Source organism: Labrus bergylta, chromosome 3 (genome assembly GCF_963930695.1).
Source record: "Labrus bergylta chromosome 3, fLabBer1.1, whole genome shotgun sequence".
NCBI lineage: Eukaryota > Metazoa > Chordata > Actinopteri > Labriformes > Labridae > Labrus > Labrus bergylta.
Window position 1 is genome coordinate 8,919,606 of NC_089197.1, and position 15,736 is coordinate 8,935,341.

Sequence of the window (15,736 nt, forward strand, 5' to 3'; positions counted from 1 at the left end):
AGCCCAGGGAGAAAATCTGTAAACTGTGACTGAAAGTGTGTTCAGGCTGGATTTCCTCAGGTGGTTGTAATATTGATAAAAGAGGAGTCAGAGATGTGTTTTGAACTCTTTGTCCCGTTTTCACTTAGAGTCTTGGCAGATTTCAGAAAAGTGCTGGCATCGAATGAAAGTCAGGGAGCGGTCCACACGTTGTGATGGTCAAAATGCTTATTCAATGCAGAGTGAAGGACTCACAACAGAGCTGCTTCTGAGACACAAAACATACAGTGAAGTCAGTTAACATTCTTGTCCTCTTCTGGCACCACTTGTGTTGATTCAGTGAGTGTGTGTTTGTGGGAGAAAAAAGACAGAGAACCGACATGTACTTCCAATTTGATGCTTCAATAATTATAACTCTAAGGGTATCGGCCTACATCTTATAAAAACTACAAGCATCCCTTTTGAATTTTTTTTTTTTACATGTTCTTCAGGGTCACATTTATACCCCATTAACAAGCAGTTTAAGACGATTCGGCAAGACCGCTAGACCACATTACCATCTCACAGTGACGATTCCACAGACACGAGATCTCATAGAAACTCAAAGTGACTTTAAAAGAAAAACAAATACGGAGGACGATTGTCGTAGTCAACTGCATGAGACAAAAAAATGCCCAAAATCGGGCCTGAAGTAGTCAAGTGTGTAGCCAGAATAAGTCGTGCTGAAATCGATGTACGCCAGGAACTAGGTGAGTCTGTGAAACAAAAAGTTATTACATCACTATATTTTGCTGGTGTAGGCTGACTGTTGTATGAAAGCAACATAACCGGTACTTATATTCAGTTCATCACTCCCTCTTGTTAATCAATCAATCAATCATTATTTGTATAGTGCCAATTCATAACAAGCGTTATCTCGAGAGGCTTTAAAAAAGAGTACATGGGATATTAGCAGGAAGGATTTCTCCTTTGTATTCCTCTCATTCCTGTTGTCCACACTTCCTTGCTGCTGAGGTGGAGGTCGGAGCAGGCCGTCCATGAATGAGGCCGCCGGTGGTTGTGGGGACGACACAGTCCGATTGAGTGATACTGTTTAATTATGAGAAGTACATGAACAGTGCAGATACAAGAACATCCAATCTACTGTCCCAATCCAACATTTTAACCAGGATGTTGGACAAAAAAGCTAATTTCCATCCACAAAAGAAAAGTAAAGAATAAGTGTCAATGGAACATCTCATGACCGACCCGTGTAAACCCTCAGTCACCACATGTGTACTTGTGATCTGTGTTTTAAGCTAGCTCGAACTCAGATGGCAGCACAGTCACACCTCTGTGGTTGTGTGATTTTGTGTGACTGAAATATCTTAATCCCACACAACTGGAGCGCGCTCAAATACACCTCTGTCCCCGAGCAGGAGGTCAGGAGGAGCAGCAGCCTCTGATCTGAGCGCTGTCTTTGGAATGAAATCTTTGGAGGTGGTTTGTTCTGGTTCTTGGTTTTTGTTTACATGCTTTTGAGTTATACTTAGCCACAAGTTAGGTCCAAATTTCTGCTCAGCGGCGACATCTATCAGCAATAAGTGAGGCAGGAATGACTTTGTTTACAGCCTGTTTGTGATTTTCATTCAGAACATGTTAAGTTATCTTTACACACACGCACACGCGCACACGCACACACACACACACACACACACACGCACGCACGCACGCACGCACGCACGCACGCACACACGCACACACACACACACACACACACACACACACACACACACACACACAGTGTAACAGCTGTGTTTGGTGGCTTATAGTTGTTTGTACTGAGATGTTGAACTGTGTTTCTTAGACTACCGTTCCACTGACATAAACACAATTTGTTAAGTGCATCTGTGCAACCTCAGCGTGTGGAGGAACATGTTTATTAATGTGATTTATTGTCCTGTGAGTAACATCAGTGTGCAGGACCGGAGGCCTCCTTTAAGGTTTACTGGACTTCACATGTGGAGGAGACACTCTGAGGTAACGTCAGTGTGGACGGAGCAGCAGATGTTTCCTGTTCGGACGCCTTGTTTAAAGTTACTCTGACAGCTTACAGGTCTGTGTGAAGTTTAATGTGAGAACGATTACGGAAACTTTATATTTCGAATGTCTAAGAGGTGTGTATGAGAGTTTTCTTTGTTTTCTAACATGTGAACAATACAACGTGTCACCAACTGTAGCTTGTACTGTAATTCACCTAAAAATTGCTATCTTACCTTTATATTGTTTGATATGAGGTATTAAAGGTCACATTTAAAATACACTTTCCCAAGTTTCTATAGCACTAATATATGTCCCTAGTCCGTCTACAAAAACCCTCCAATAAGAAAAGTCCATCCTCTCCGTCTTTTGCCTCAGAAAATGTGTGCTCAAACAGGCCGTTTGAAGATTTTCCCTTCATGACATCACAAAGGGCAGTAACCCCTCCCCCAGGTGGGTGACACTCCCACAGCTAAGTGTTTGTTCTGCCCTCTGAGTCTGCCTTCTCACTTTAAACAATAGGAAATGGAGCGAGAAAGCCAGAGACACCAGTTCCATAGAGGGGGCGTGGTCAGACACAGCTTATTTACATATTTAAAGGTACAGACACAGAAACAGCCTGTTCTGAGCAGGGCTGAAATAGAGGGGTTTATAGACATGATCAAATACAGGATCAGAGAATTGGAAGAAACGTCACAGACGTGCAGATCTCTTTACACATCCAATTTAAAACACTCTAGATGAATAGTTGAAGTTTGTATATATGGCCATTGATGTATGATATTTTATAGTTTAAGTCATATTGTCAAAAGTGGCAGCAGGTGCAGTTTTCGCCAGGGTGGGCACTATTTCTCACAGATGAACCAGTACATATATCGTGTGTTAGCTTGATGCTAAAACTAATTGGAAAATTCCATTAACTGGCTAACAGAACTAGAATTGCAACTATTTTAACTTAGAAAACAAACAACAGCATATGCACTCGTACTTACAGGCACAAGTTTCCTAAACTCTGTGGAGACAAACTAAAAAAACGACTGACTCATACTAGTCTAGTCTGCTGCTCTGATCTGTCTTCATAAACAGTCAATGCTCAGATCCAGTGACTCAGCATGACTCGCTCTTCAAGTCTCTGTTCATCACTCTGCTGACTTCTAGGGTGGCGGTGTGTAATGGGTTGATGGGCGCATTTTTCCTGTGCTCCTCGATGATCCTATCTCTTGTTTTGAAGAGGAGCAAAGGCACATGTGCAGCTTATATCAAGAGTTAATTGTTTCATATTATAACGACCAACACAACCCTTGTTGTTCTGTTTTCTTCAATGCCAGAAATACTCTCCAAACATGTAAAGATAACGTCCGGGTACATCATAACAACTTCTTCAGCCTGTGAAATCATTTGAATAAGTTTCAGTGGAAATAGAGAAAAAACTAAGATTGATCTTTAAAATGATCCCATGTCTCACACTGCTAATGCAGCTGTGTGCATCTCTTTGCACAAAGTTTTCTGATTTATTCATGCAGCCAGTTGAGAGCAGCATGTGACTGTTTGCTTTCTGTACATAAACAGATGTTGCAGATGTTCAGCCTGCTTTACTGTATTCAAACAGAGCAGTAAATGCAGGGGCTGGTATTTAAAGGAGGTTTTAAAGTGGCCTTTTTTTTTTTTTTTGACTGAGTTATTTTCTCCCATGGGAAAGCAGTTTGTAAAATTACCATGGTGGTTTCTTGTAATGAAAGCTTGTATTATTATGAGTTTGGACAACACATTTCTTCATGACTGACTCATGTTCTGAGGAACAAGCTTGGGTGCACACTCAAGTCCTGGGAAGCAGCTTTGTTTTGAGCATTTTTTAACCTGAGTGTTACTGACTGTGTAATTCTCTCTCATACCTTCCTGGCAGCAGTAAATCAAACGTGTTGTTTTCTTTGTTCCGCCTCTTTTATATTATGAACTTTTATGAACCCCATACGTCAAACCTTCACAGCTTCAATGAGCGCCATTAGGCCAGCACCATATCCAAAACATGTCATAACATCACATCCATGTACACGGAGAAGTGTTGCTCAGGTGACGGACGACAGCTTGAGATCAAAGCAGGAAGTGTCTGCAGGGTACAAACCTGTCATGTCATCCAGTGGGCACATAAACAATACCTGTCCTTCTTATACCACCCATGATGCATGCTGGGGCGGTGCCTAATAACTTCTCTAGTCAATACATCTGTCTTCTTTTACCTCATTTACGTATGTATTCCTGCAGAACCAAGTATCTGTATACATGAGTTCACCAGTCTCCTCATCTGTCTGTTTAATCTGCCTTAGAGGCATCCTTATAAATGTGTGTCGACTAAATTCACAAATAAGCTGCTCCGGACGATATGTGTAATTTTTCACCCCGATGCTTAATGATACACTTCCAGGTCTTGATATCCTGCCTGTGTTGCCCAGACCTGCACACTGTCTTGTTACAGACACAGACTATTAGCCTGCTGGGCAAACATGCAAAGAGTAAAATAGTACTTGAAGAGTGCAGCCTCTGCCAAGGACACTGCAGCATTATTTAATTTTTTTGGGGGGTGTTAATGTTAGCATGTGCTTGGAGGCAGAACATGACATGAAAAGGATGGTGCAAGATGATAGAGGAAGCACCAGCGCCTGATGCTGTAATGACAGTGTGTGCCTTTTTATCAGCACTTTATGTAAATACAGTAGTTTACAGTGTGATGTATAAGAAGGGAAAAGAACGTATGATCCCACAGGTTTCTCACCAGATGTTTGATGTGAATGTCATCACCTATACGCCCTCTTTATTTCCTGGGTATTACCTGTTGCATTCACACTTCGGCTCGCTCCGACTTCTTGTAGAAATTTAACTAAGGGCTAGACCAGATGTAGGCGGACGAAGGAATCCCGTCCACACATGCTAACTTTTTAAAAACATCTTCGTCCACATGAAAATGCAAGACGCACTTACAGCTGTCATGAGCACGCCAAGTCTAAAACAATGTCACTGAAGTGCGGAAATGTCCTCGCCATTCCTCTGCAATCACCATTTTATTTACAAAGTAGTCCATTCAGGCGTCTCTGCTCGTCAACACAGTGGGAGAGTAACTGTGTATGTATGTATGCATGTATGTACTTAGCATTTAAAAAGTCCGGTTAGCAAAGTTAGCACCGGTGCTAGTTTGGTAACGTCTGCCATCACACTAATCTCATGTACTATAATGTACTAATCACACATTTAAACGACTAGTTTCTGAAAATCTTCACCGTGGAAGGAGTTTTCCAAAAAGTGAATTTTCAGTGACCTAAAACGCAGTTAAGCTAATGTTTTGAACATTTTTAATAACTGTTTGTATTTGTTTCATGTATTGTTTGTGAAGCAACTTCCCAGTATCCGAGACCAATTTCTCCCGTGGGAGACAAATAAAGAAACCTTGACCTTGACCTTGCGTACCAAAGGCCAAAAAGCACAGAAAAAGTTATGTTTTCAAAAATGAGTACAGGTGGACTAGGCCCAAGAGACTGGCAGGAAAGATTCCTGTTAAAATCTCAGTTTTCTTGGTGCAGTGTGAAAGCGGTCTGTGTTTGTGTGTTTAATAAAATTGCAAATTGTGTATTTGTTAAGATATCTGTTTTTATGCCTGCTTTGTGCACTTCTGAACTCTTATAATTTACCTTTCCCTCTTTGGTGATTAAGCTTACCTTGACCTTACTCTGTTTCAGCGTCTCAACATGAAGCTGGGTGTCTTCATGTTTACGTCTGTTTATTCCTGTCTGATCCACCCTGCTTGTGGAAACACTTTTTAATCCTCCAGGTACACACAAATATTTAACCTCAGTTTAAATGGTTTAAATGGGAGGTTTTTCACCAGACAGACAACACATCTTACAGGCTGCAGCACATCAAAAAACCTCCTGAGTCCGGGCTGCAGCTGTGTGAAGGCCACATGTAATATATAGGACTTTTCACACCACCAGCAGCAGTCTTTCATCAGAGCTGCTGTGTGAAACTCTGTCCACCCATCCAGTTTCTCCAGTCATGCTGGCAGGCTGCCAAGCTCAGTAAAAACCTTAAAGGAGAGAGGGGGGAGGTGGATACCCCGCTCAAACCTCCCCCGTAATGTCTTTGAGGAGTGTTAAAGTGCCTCCTCAGCTCTGAAGCCTCTCATTACAGAGCAGCACCCTGCAGACTGCTAAATGCACAGAAAGAGAGAGCGTACGTGCATGAATGTGATGATTACTGTAAACACCGAGGCGATCCGTCTCTTAGTAAACACACAGAGCATTACAAGAGTGAAGAGCATGCAGTGAAGATGGGGGAACCATAGGGAGGGACAAGGAAAATGTCTCTGCAAGCCGGGACAAGCAGAGAGTCCTGAGAGCACTTAACTAATCATTATATACACACACAGGTACGGAGGAGCCACTCGCTGCTGATGGAAACATTTCTACACAATTTATGAATCGCGAGCCAACAAGCAGGACTGTTGTTACAGACCTGACTACATACATTCGTAATAATTACAAACCCTTGTCCATCTGTATGCACTCTGCTTACAGCCTGAATTAGCCTTCAGTACATTCCCCTTCACCCTGATGATGATCAATGTCTAAACAATAAAGGGTGAAAAAGACAGAGAGAACAACCTGATGTCTAAAGGTACAAACTTTGATTAATGAAAAAGGAAAAAAATAGAACACTGAAAGTAAAGTCTTTTGGCACAAACTTCTCAAAAACACATCACAGCAATATGTAGCAAAAACACACACACACACACACACACACACACACACACACACTGCACAGCTTTCTAACAAATGTTACCCAACTGGGAACACATTTACTGCATGCAAAATGAAAGCCTTAAAGGGATAGTTCAGATTTTATGTAATGGGGTTTGATTAGATTCTTTCACCTGTGCTCGCTGCATTAGTTCCCCGTTGATGGTTGACGACATGCTAAGCTAGCTGGTGAGCTATAGTGCTTTCATTCTTGCACAAAACTCCTGAAAAACTCCTGAAGTTTTGGGATGAGGCGCACATGTGAACAAACACAAACAGCCACATTTGCATCCTTAAATCTTTATCCGGAGTTTCTCCTGCCAGCCTGCCAGTTTTTTTTCTGCAGAAAGTCAGAGTGAGCTGATTTGAGAATACGCTCTGTGCATGTAATTAACACGCTGCGTTATGTTTTCTGTTCTCTGGTATGTTCTTCTCCGCTCTTTAGTTGATATGGTGATTCTGTCTAACTACGCGTAACATTGATGCAAAGGCAAACATTGTCTCTAAAACGCCTTATAGCGGACTTTTTCACTTCATCAACCACTGCCTCAAGTGGCTGATTGAGGAACTGCAGTTTAAAGCAGAAGTGGTATACACCATTAGACTCTGGGTTGAGTGCAACACACATGCTGGAAATACTGTAATAAAAGATGAGAAGAAATGGACTTAAGTGTAATTATTTTAGCATCTAAGTTATTTCAAGAGGCTTTAGATATCACTGGATAACCGGATCTAAAACCTGCACCACACTCTGCTGCTGCTGCCTGTCTAATGCTCCTGTGGATTTATGTCCCTGCAGGCTCATGTTGTCTGCAAGTCAACATTTGTAGGTTTGTAAATCATTTTCTTGACATCTGTTGTGGGCTTCAAATGACTGCAACATCACATCCTGTGTCAGCAGTCTTATTCAGGATAATATTTACACTGGAGACATGACCCTGTGTGGTCAAACACAAGCTAACAAGTAGCAACAGAAACGGTTAAGATCCCGGCTGAGGCTCTGACACAGATACTCTGACACCCTGCAGCTCCGTGTGGAGACACTCATGTTGTCCTGTTCCTTGTGTTTTGTCTGCACGGCTCCAGATGATATAGTTCAAGGTCGCGTGCTGAAACTGAAGCACAGCTCAGATGAATTGTCTCCGCCTTGGCCGAGCTTAAAGGAGACTGTGACAGAGCGAGGTGGAGACGCTGCTCTGAGTTCACACGGAGGACATGTGGTCGCTTCAGCAGAACTAAGTCGCCCCAGCGTGTGAAACGACGGATGACCTGCGTGTTACTGCCTCATACTTCACAAAATGTTCTCAAACTGTAAAACAAAACCTGCTACAGGGAGGCATGGTACTTCAAATGTGAAGCTCTGTGAGAAACAAAGACCGATAGATACAGTTACACATGGTTAAAAAAAAAAAGGTGGAAATGTGAGATGAGAAAAGGGAACGCTGGTACAGAGAGATTAAGACAAGAAAGGTGCCCTGACATGTGGATGGAGATGAATTTATCTCGGTTGTTTCTGGTGAAGCAGCAGGGCAGGTGAGGAGAAGGTGAAAGGATGCAGAGAAGCAGAAGGACAGAGTGAGAAGGACTCAGGAAGGAGAGACTGAGAGGTGATTCTTAAAAGAAGGAATAACTGCAGAAATGTGAAGGCTTTGTGTGTGTGTGTGATGTAAATAAAAAGTTATACCACATTTTTGAAGGACTATATATAAGTCCGATATTGAGCTGGAGAAGACTATAATGCCTTTGCCCTCAGTCGTCAAGGCAATGGAAATTCTAAACTTAATCCAAAAGGAAAGTGGCTGAAGGCGTTGAAGACTTTTCACGTCTTCTTCAAAAGCATTCTTGGTTTCTAAACTGACTGTTGAATTACGATACATACCAAACAATCAATTCTGAATAATGGACCTTCTACACATGCAAACAAACACAAAGGGAAGCATTTATTTCCTGTCAAGGAACAGGAACTGAGAGTAAATGCAAAGACAAAAGTTTGTGACAGCAAAGTCATTGTGAAAAGACAAATGTGTGTAATGTGAAAATGTTGACAACAAAGTGGAAATGTGGAGTATTGTTGAAATATCAAAAGTTTGCAAAGCGTTGATGTTGATAATGAATATTACATTTTTTTTCCTTTTTTAAATGAAATAAAAATGTTGAAAATAAATTCTTCCTTCTCTGTTTTTTTCTGACCTGTCACTGCAATAAAAGTTTGGCTTCTTTCTGGAAATTAGGAGTTTTCTTTTCTTTGTTGTTTTTTTCTTTGCATGAGCCAAATTTATTTGTTATCTTTATTGTTGTTGCACCTCCTCCATTTAGGGGATTTACTTTAATGTATTGATGGATTAATCTATCTCCACTTAGTCCTTATCTTCTGTTCAGCACCTGCTAACTTTTCAAGTAATGAATGCATTTGATTTCGATTCTTTAAATCTCCTAATTCAGTTTTTTATTCCTCTTCCTGCCTTGGAAAGCATCTCCTCTTCACCTTCTTGATTTCTTCAGTGAGTCACCTCTGATTTAAGAGGAGCTGCTGGGCTCTGATTGGAGGAGGGAGGCGTGTTCACCGGAGGAATGCAGCGCTCAGGTGGAGAGAGAGAGAGAGAGAGAGAGAGAGAGAGGCGGGGGGACACACCAAAACACAGACACAACAGCCCGGCACACATACAACCAAGCACGGCTGACTGCTGGAGCTCTGTCGGCGGCTCTCTGGAGATCTTACCGGCCCTGTTCGGACTGAGAGGAAAGTTACAAAGAAAAGCTGCTGGAGATATACCTGCTGCTTCAGGACTGACCACACAGGAATTCACCTGCACGGAGGCGATAGTTACACTTAATTTCTACCTGGATTAACATGTAGTGCCCACGTGAATGTCGGCGAGTGGTGCGTAACATAATAAGGAAGAAAATAGCAAGTAAACTTCTTCACCTAGTAAGTCCTGAAAATGCGTATTTACGCGCGTACCAGAAGACAAAACTGATGTGATTCTTTTTTGGAGGAGGGAAATTGAGAAACATCTTGGATGTATTACCTCTTTCTTTGAGTAAGAGAGAGAGAGAGAGAGAGAGAGAGAGAGTTGGTATAAATTTAAATAATTAAAGGAAAAGCAGAAAAGAGACATTAGAGGGTATGGGTGTTTTTGGGACTGAAATCCGTTCGTTGGAGTCTGCAGCTGGGATGCACTGCGCATCTGCACCGCGACGTTTCTCACCATGATACTGAAACAAAGCTGCACCTGACAACCAACACCTGAAGCCAGTCCATCAGGATCCACCATGCCCTCTCTACTGACGAGGTAAGGCTTTAAAAATGTAGTGTAAGTGTTGCTGTCTGCAGAAAGGATTGAACGAGAGATTAAATGTGATTTGTGAGAAAGGTCCAGTCTTGATGGGAGGTGATAAATTCCAGAGACAGATTCAGTTGTCCTTTTTTCTTTCTGAGTGGAAACTGTTTGTCTTTTGATTGCTCCTCAGGAGGAGGGGGACGTGGATGCTTTAAATATTTACCTTGAGTCATTTTGCTTGCAAGGAGCTGCAAAGCCTTGAACATTTTTTTGCAGTACAGTGAAGGATGGGAGGTGATAAATTCCAGGGACAGTCGAGTTTCATTCCCACTCCAGTTTGAAGTTGTTTGTTTTCACTTCACCACAAAGATGGCAGGACAAAGTGTTGGTCCGCAGCAGTGTTTGAGTCACTTTGGTTGCAGACTTTCAGCACTATTTGACTGTTCATCAAAAAGAAAACTTGACTTAAAGCGGTGTAGATAATCCTGTAGCAGCCTGTGCAGTGTTGTGTTTTCTCTGAGGGCAGAAGTCATATCCAGGCTCCTACTTCCTGCCAGCAGGTGAGGTAATCCTCCTAACAGTCATACAGTATCTGTGATATTGCAACTCCTGGCTCTGCATTCCTCCCATCCTGCTGCTGCACCACCTTTATCTCCCAAATGTCACCGGCTAAAAATACGCTGCTCGTATTTGATCTAATCCCAACCTTGCCACACAGATCACAAACACAGGGGCTGCACAGGGTTTGCTCCAACTCGGCATGAAGTTTAGAAATCTGTCTCTTCAAAACATAAAATTTACTTTCTGCCTGGTCTTTTTCTTTCTACTCTCAAACCCAAACAAGAAACTCAAGTCCACAATAACCTATCTGTAATGTAGGGTCTTATGTACAGAATTACAATAAACGAAACATTAAAGCTATTTGATTCGATCCAGATTTGAAATATTGGCTGTTGATGATGTAGCCTAAAAGTGTTGAATGTTGAACCTGGTTGTCATTTTTTCAGGTGCAGGAGTTCAATTTGGACTGCTAATGATCTTTTGTTATTGGCAGGACTTTAGCGTCAGCAGAGGGAGTTTAGCTCTGTAGCTAACAGAATTATTGTTTAGCGTTACTTTTATCCCTTTAAGAACAAATACTGGGATCTCAGATGACGTTTGGTTCTTACATATTGCCAGTTCAGTGCTGGACAATAATGCTCCTGTTAGGCCCTGTCTGCAATGTATGAAGTACTGAGGTAGTAGTAGCCTAGCTAGAGGGTTAAACGTCACCACCCTCATATAGTCGGCTCCAGAATTACTAGTCAGTGAAACAAATTATTAATATTTTGGCCCACAATGCCATTCTGGTCAAACTGCAATGCAGCCACCTGCCACTAGTTGGAGTCGTTTCCATACACTGGTTAATGAGTCTGCTCTCCTCGCTCTACTACCCAGATGTAAACGAGCACGGTGAATGGTTAACATGTCGGCAGTATTTTGATTTTGATTGATAATGGAGTTATACCTGTATGTAGGCGGTGTCAGGTTGAATTGACATACCTGTTGGAACAATGAGTATCAACATGTAGCATGGGCACCGAAGGTTAGCAGTGCTACCCCTCCTCAAATAAATAATGTTTTCTTACCTTTAGACTGCATCTTAATTTCTGTTTAACAGGCTTGAGCATTAGTCATCTAGGAACATCCTTATTTGTAATTCATCATTAAGAGATTGAAGGGATTTTTTTTTTCAGGTAGCATGGCTTCTGCTTCTTCTGTCTTATTAAACAGAGACGTATATCATCTTCATCAGTGTTTAAGTCAGGCGGTAGGGGCCCCACACACACAAACAAAATCCTCGACACAACGACTCGAAACCCTCAGCTCTCTGATGCCAATCTTCCCCTTTTTTTAATTTCCTGTTTCTCTTCATATGTCCTGTCAACAAAGGGAAAAAAGCCCTCCAAAAGTCAGCTAAAAAAAGAAAAGAAGGGTTAATGTCACTGCCCGTTGTGTCATCGTGGTGTGCAAAGCCAGGCAATCGAGAATCAAAGCTTGACCTGACACGCCCACACAGAGTATTTGTCTATTGAGTTGTTTCTTTATTTTTGTTTTCCAATAGTTGTGATTTTATAAAAGCTTTTAAAGTATTTCAAACCATATTTCAGGAGGCTTTAATAAAGAAAAACATGCTGAGGTCCAGGTGTTAAAGTGTGATACCAGTTTTATGGGCTGCATTTGACGTAATGTGTCAGGAAAAATGTGTCTGCTGTCAGTCAGATGACGCCGCCTCCAGAAACTAAAAGATGAGTCGGAGATATATATAGAGAGAAGGGTTTTTGGCTCAGGGTACATTTTCTGTCTCTGTGATAACTCCTCGGAGGAATGTTTGTTTGGGAAGGAGCCACCAGCCCCATGAACTGATTTAATCTACTTACCATGGAACACTGAGCATATAGCTTCAAAACGAGGACTCTAATTTGCTGTTACACGCAGTGATGTCACTCTCTCCTGCGGGGAGGAATTTCAATCCTTTTCTTCCCTGTGGATGTGAAGTCTGAACACTAAAGAGGGACAGAAGTGTCTCGAACCGCGACCACTGGGGAAAAAGTAGACGACACAGAAACAGTGGTAGAACTTTTTTCGACCGGAAAGTTAATTTTTACAGATAAACCAGATGAGCTGCAGAGTCACACACAGATTCTGATACAGTCAACATTTATAATAAATCTGGAGAGAACAACTTCTTGCACATTGCCCAAAGTAAAAAAAATCCAGGGTCAAATTTAATTTTCAAGGCTGGTTTGGTATCGTTGTTTTCTCTAAGCACTACAATACCTATGAGTATCCTTTGCTTTGGAGAAGCTAAAATTCAATAATTATAAAGCTGCAGTACGATATTGCTGTATTTCCCATGTGGCAACACTGGAGCTCAACAGTGACTGCCAACTTTATCGGCAGACCTACAAGACTGTGTACATGACTTTATCTGGGAGTGATGGAACTACGCATCCCACAATGCATTGTGATTCCAGCTTCTTTCAAAACGTACACAGACCTTCTTTCTTCATTTATCTTTATCGTGTTTATATTGTTAATAATCACGTTGTCATTTATTGTAGTTTGTGTTCATATAGTGTGTTGAACTTACAGTAACATCAGTGGTTGACAGGCTAAGTTCGCAGGGTTGATAATGTTTCCATGGTAACAGCGGGCTCCATCAATCAGGGATCTCGCTGTGACACCCTAAGATTGTGGGTAGTGTAGTTCTAGTCCCCGAGATCACAAATGAACCATGTTTTTCTACAAATGAGGTTGAAATGCAAACTTCTAAAGGAGCAGATAATATAATTTCACACTCAGGTAGCTCGTGGTCAGTCGACCTTGGAAGGATATGGAAATTATTGCTAATAATCAAATCCGCTATGGAGAAAATGAACCCCAATGTTGAGCTCTGTTTGTAATTTTGTCCTTGTTATGAAGTAAACAGGACAATGAGGACGAGCCCTGAAAACATGAGTCATGCATTCACACATTCGAATTTCAGATTTATTGGTGTTGACTGCAGCGTTAGCTCACACGACAGAGAGGAAATGAAGTTGATCAAGCTCTGTGGTGAAACAGAACGGCACTTAAGTTCTTTTTTAATTGTTTTGTATTTAGTAGAAAACATAAAAAAATACATGTGCTGCATAAAACAGACAGAACAGAAACTGACAAGTTATTGCTAAAATGCACACTTAATCACAAAAAATCTAATAATTATGCAGCACATGGATTTGTCCTAAACATCCTGCAGACTTCATCCAAAATGTTCCATATTTTCATTTTCATATTTGCACTTCGGTGCCTCTAATTACTGGCTGAGAATCTGTAAGTGAACTAATTCAAACTAAGTGTTTAATCTGTATTTTTAAGATTTATTTTTAAGACCTTTATTTTAGAGATGGGACAGTGGATAGAGTCAGAAACTAGGGAGAGAGAGAGAGTGGGGGAATGACAAGCGGGAAAGGAGCCAGATGTTGGATTTTCTTGCTGTGGTGTGTTTATGACTTCTGACAGATTCAAGCGGACACTGGATGAACTTCGGGATTTTACACGTTACAGAGTTCCACCATTACGCTTCTCTCTGCAACATTCAGATTGAAGCCGAAACGTCACAGGGGCGTAAAGATGGCGGCTTGAAACAGCAATCTGAACAGGGCTACTGAAATGCTTCTGAAATGAAGAACAGGTTTGAATAGTAAAATAATTGTATTTATTTTTTGGGGCTTTTTGTGCCTTAAATGAAGAGATAGGACAGTGGATAGAGTTGGAAATCAGGCAGAGAGAGAGTGGGAAATGACATGCGGGAAAAGGAGCCACAGGTAGGATTTGAACCTGGGCCGTCTGCTTGGAGGACTACAACCTTCATACATGGGAGGCGCACACTAACCACTGAGCCACCAGCGCTCCTAGTAAAATAATTATAATGGCTGATTTGTGTAGCTCGATCGCTGTACTTTACATACTCTTGCTATTTTGATTTCAAAAGTGTATTCATAAAAAGTTTTGACACAACTAACTGGATGGTCTGCTGCTGTTTTACAAAAAGAGAAATTTAAGTAAAAGTACATTTGGGGTGCAATCAGGTACAAATAGCAGGAGTATAAACTTTGGACTTTCTGCTGCACCTTTGTCACATGCTGGAAAGATTCCAGTCAAAGATTGACCAACAAACCACATGAAATCTCGTAATACACAGCACATTAAACATGATGATAAAGCAGCTGTCACTTCTCCACTTTCAAACTAGCAGACGGTTAACACATGAAGTGTGTGCAGCTGCGTCATGTTCCACCACTTCCTGTCGTTTAAATTCAGTCTCCAGGTTGATTTAAAGCAGATCCTGAATTTGATTTACAATTGGGCATCAGACTTATTGTTTTGGATGAAGACAGGTGAGTCGTTTCTCATGGACGCTCAGGTTTCAGAGTTCAGACAGATAAGAGTTTACTGCTCCCTGTTTGTGTCTCTCTGCACCAACATGACATCAAGTCTGTGATTCACTGTTTGAAGGCTTCACTTCCAAGCAGGATTAGTGTTGTGGTTTCAATTCAGTAATTGTGTTTCTACGTCTGTCAGCAGGATGTTTCTAAAGTACCCAGTGAAAGAATTTCCATGAGGCATGATGGACACGTCGGCTTTGAGCCAGGGAACCATTGATTTGGTTTTGGAGGCGATCCAGATCTGAGATTTCTGTCTTTGGACCATTAAAGTTTTTTAGCTGTAATTATGAAAGTGATGGAGACGGAAAACATGAGAAACTCCCAATCCTGCGGGTACATTTGTGGCTTCTAGACAACAGTTTTTATTCTAATTCAGCTGCTAAAGCATGCTATTTGAGGTTAAAGATAAGTGGAGGGCCTTTACTTCAGATTTTACAAGACTTATTTTATGAGTTTGTTTGATTTGATTTAACTCTTGAATCATTTGTACATAATATGCCCAACCCAAAACAAACATAGACACTTAGACGCTATTATTTATAAAGAGAGAAAGAAGTAAAGTAGAGGGACAAATACCAGTAATATCTCAGAAATAAACCATGCAGATGTTTTTGTCCAAGCTCTGTAGAAACATAAGCTACCGCTCGTCTCTGTTGTGGTCGGTGAACATTTCAGGGTTTGAGCAGACGTACTTTTCATT

The 15,736-nt window shown here is 41.4% G+C and overlaps 1 protein-coding gene across 1 annotated transcript in view; it reads left to right on the forward strand.

Annotated features, from left to right (window-relative positions):
- Positions 1–9,413: 9,413 nt before the first annotated feature.
- The window catches only part of adamtsl5 (ADAMTS like 5), a 41,607-nt gene continuing 35,284 nt past the window's right edge, over positions 9,414–15,736 (forward strand). Inside the window, exon 1 of the mRNA XM_020640147.3 lies at positions 9,414–10,078. Coding sequence (XP_020495803.1) covers positions 10,059–10,078 — 20 coding nt within the window. The 5' untranslated portion in view covers positions 9,414–10,058. The remainder of the gene's footprint in view (positions 10,079–15,736) is intronic.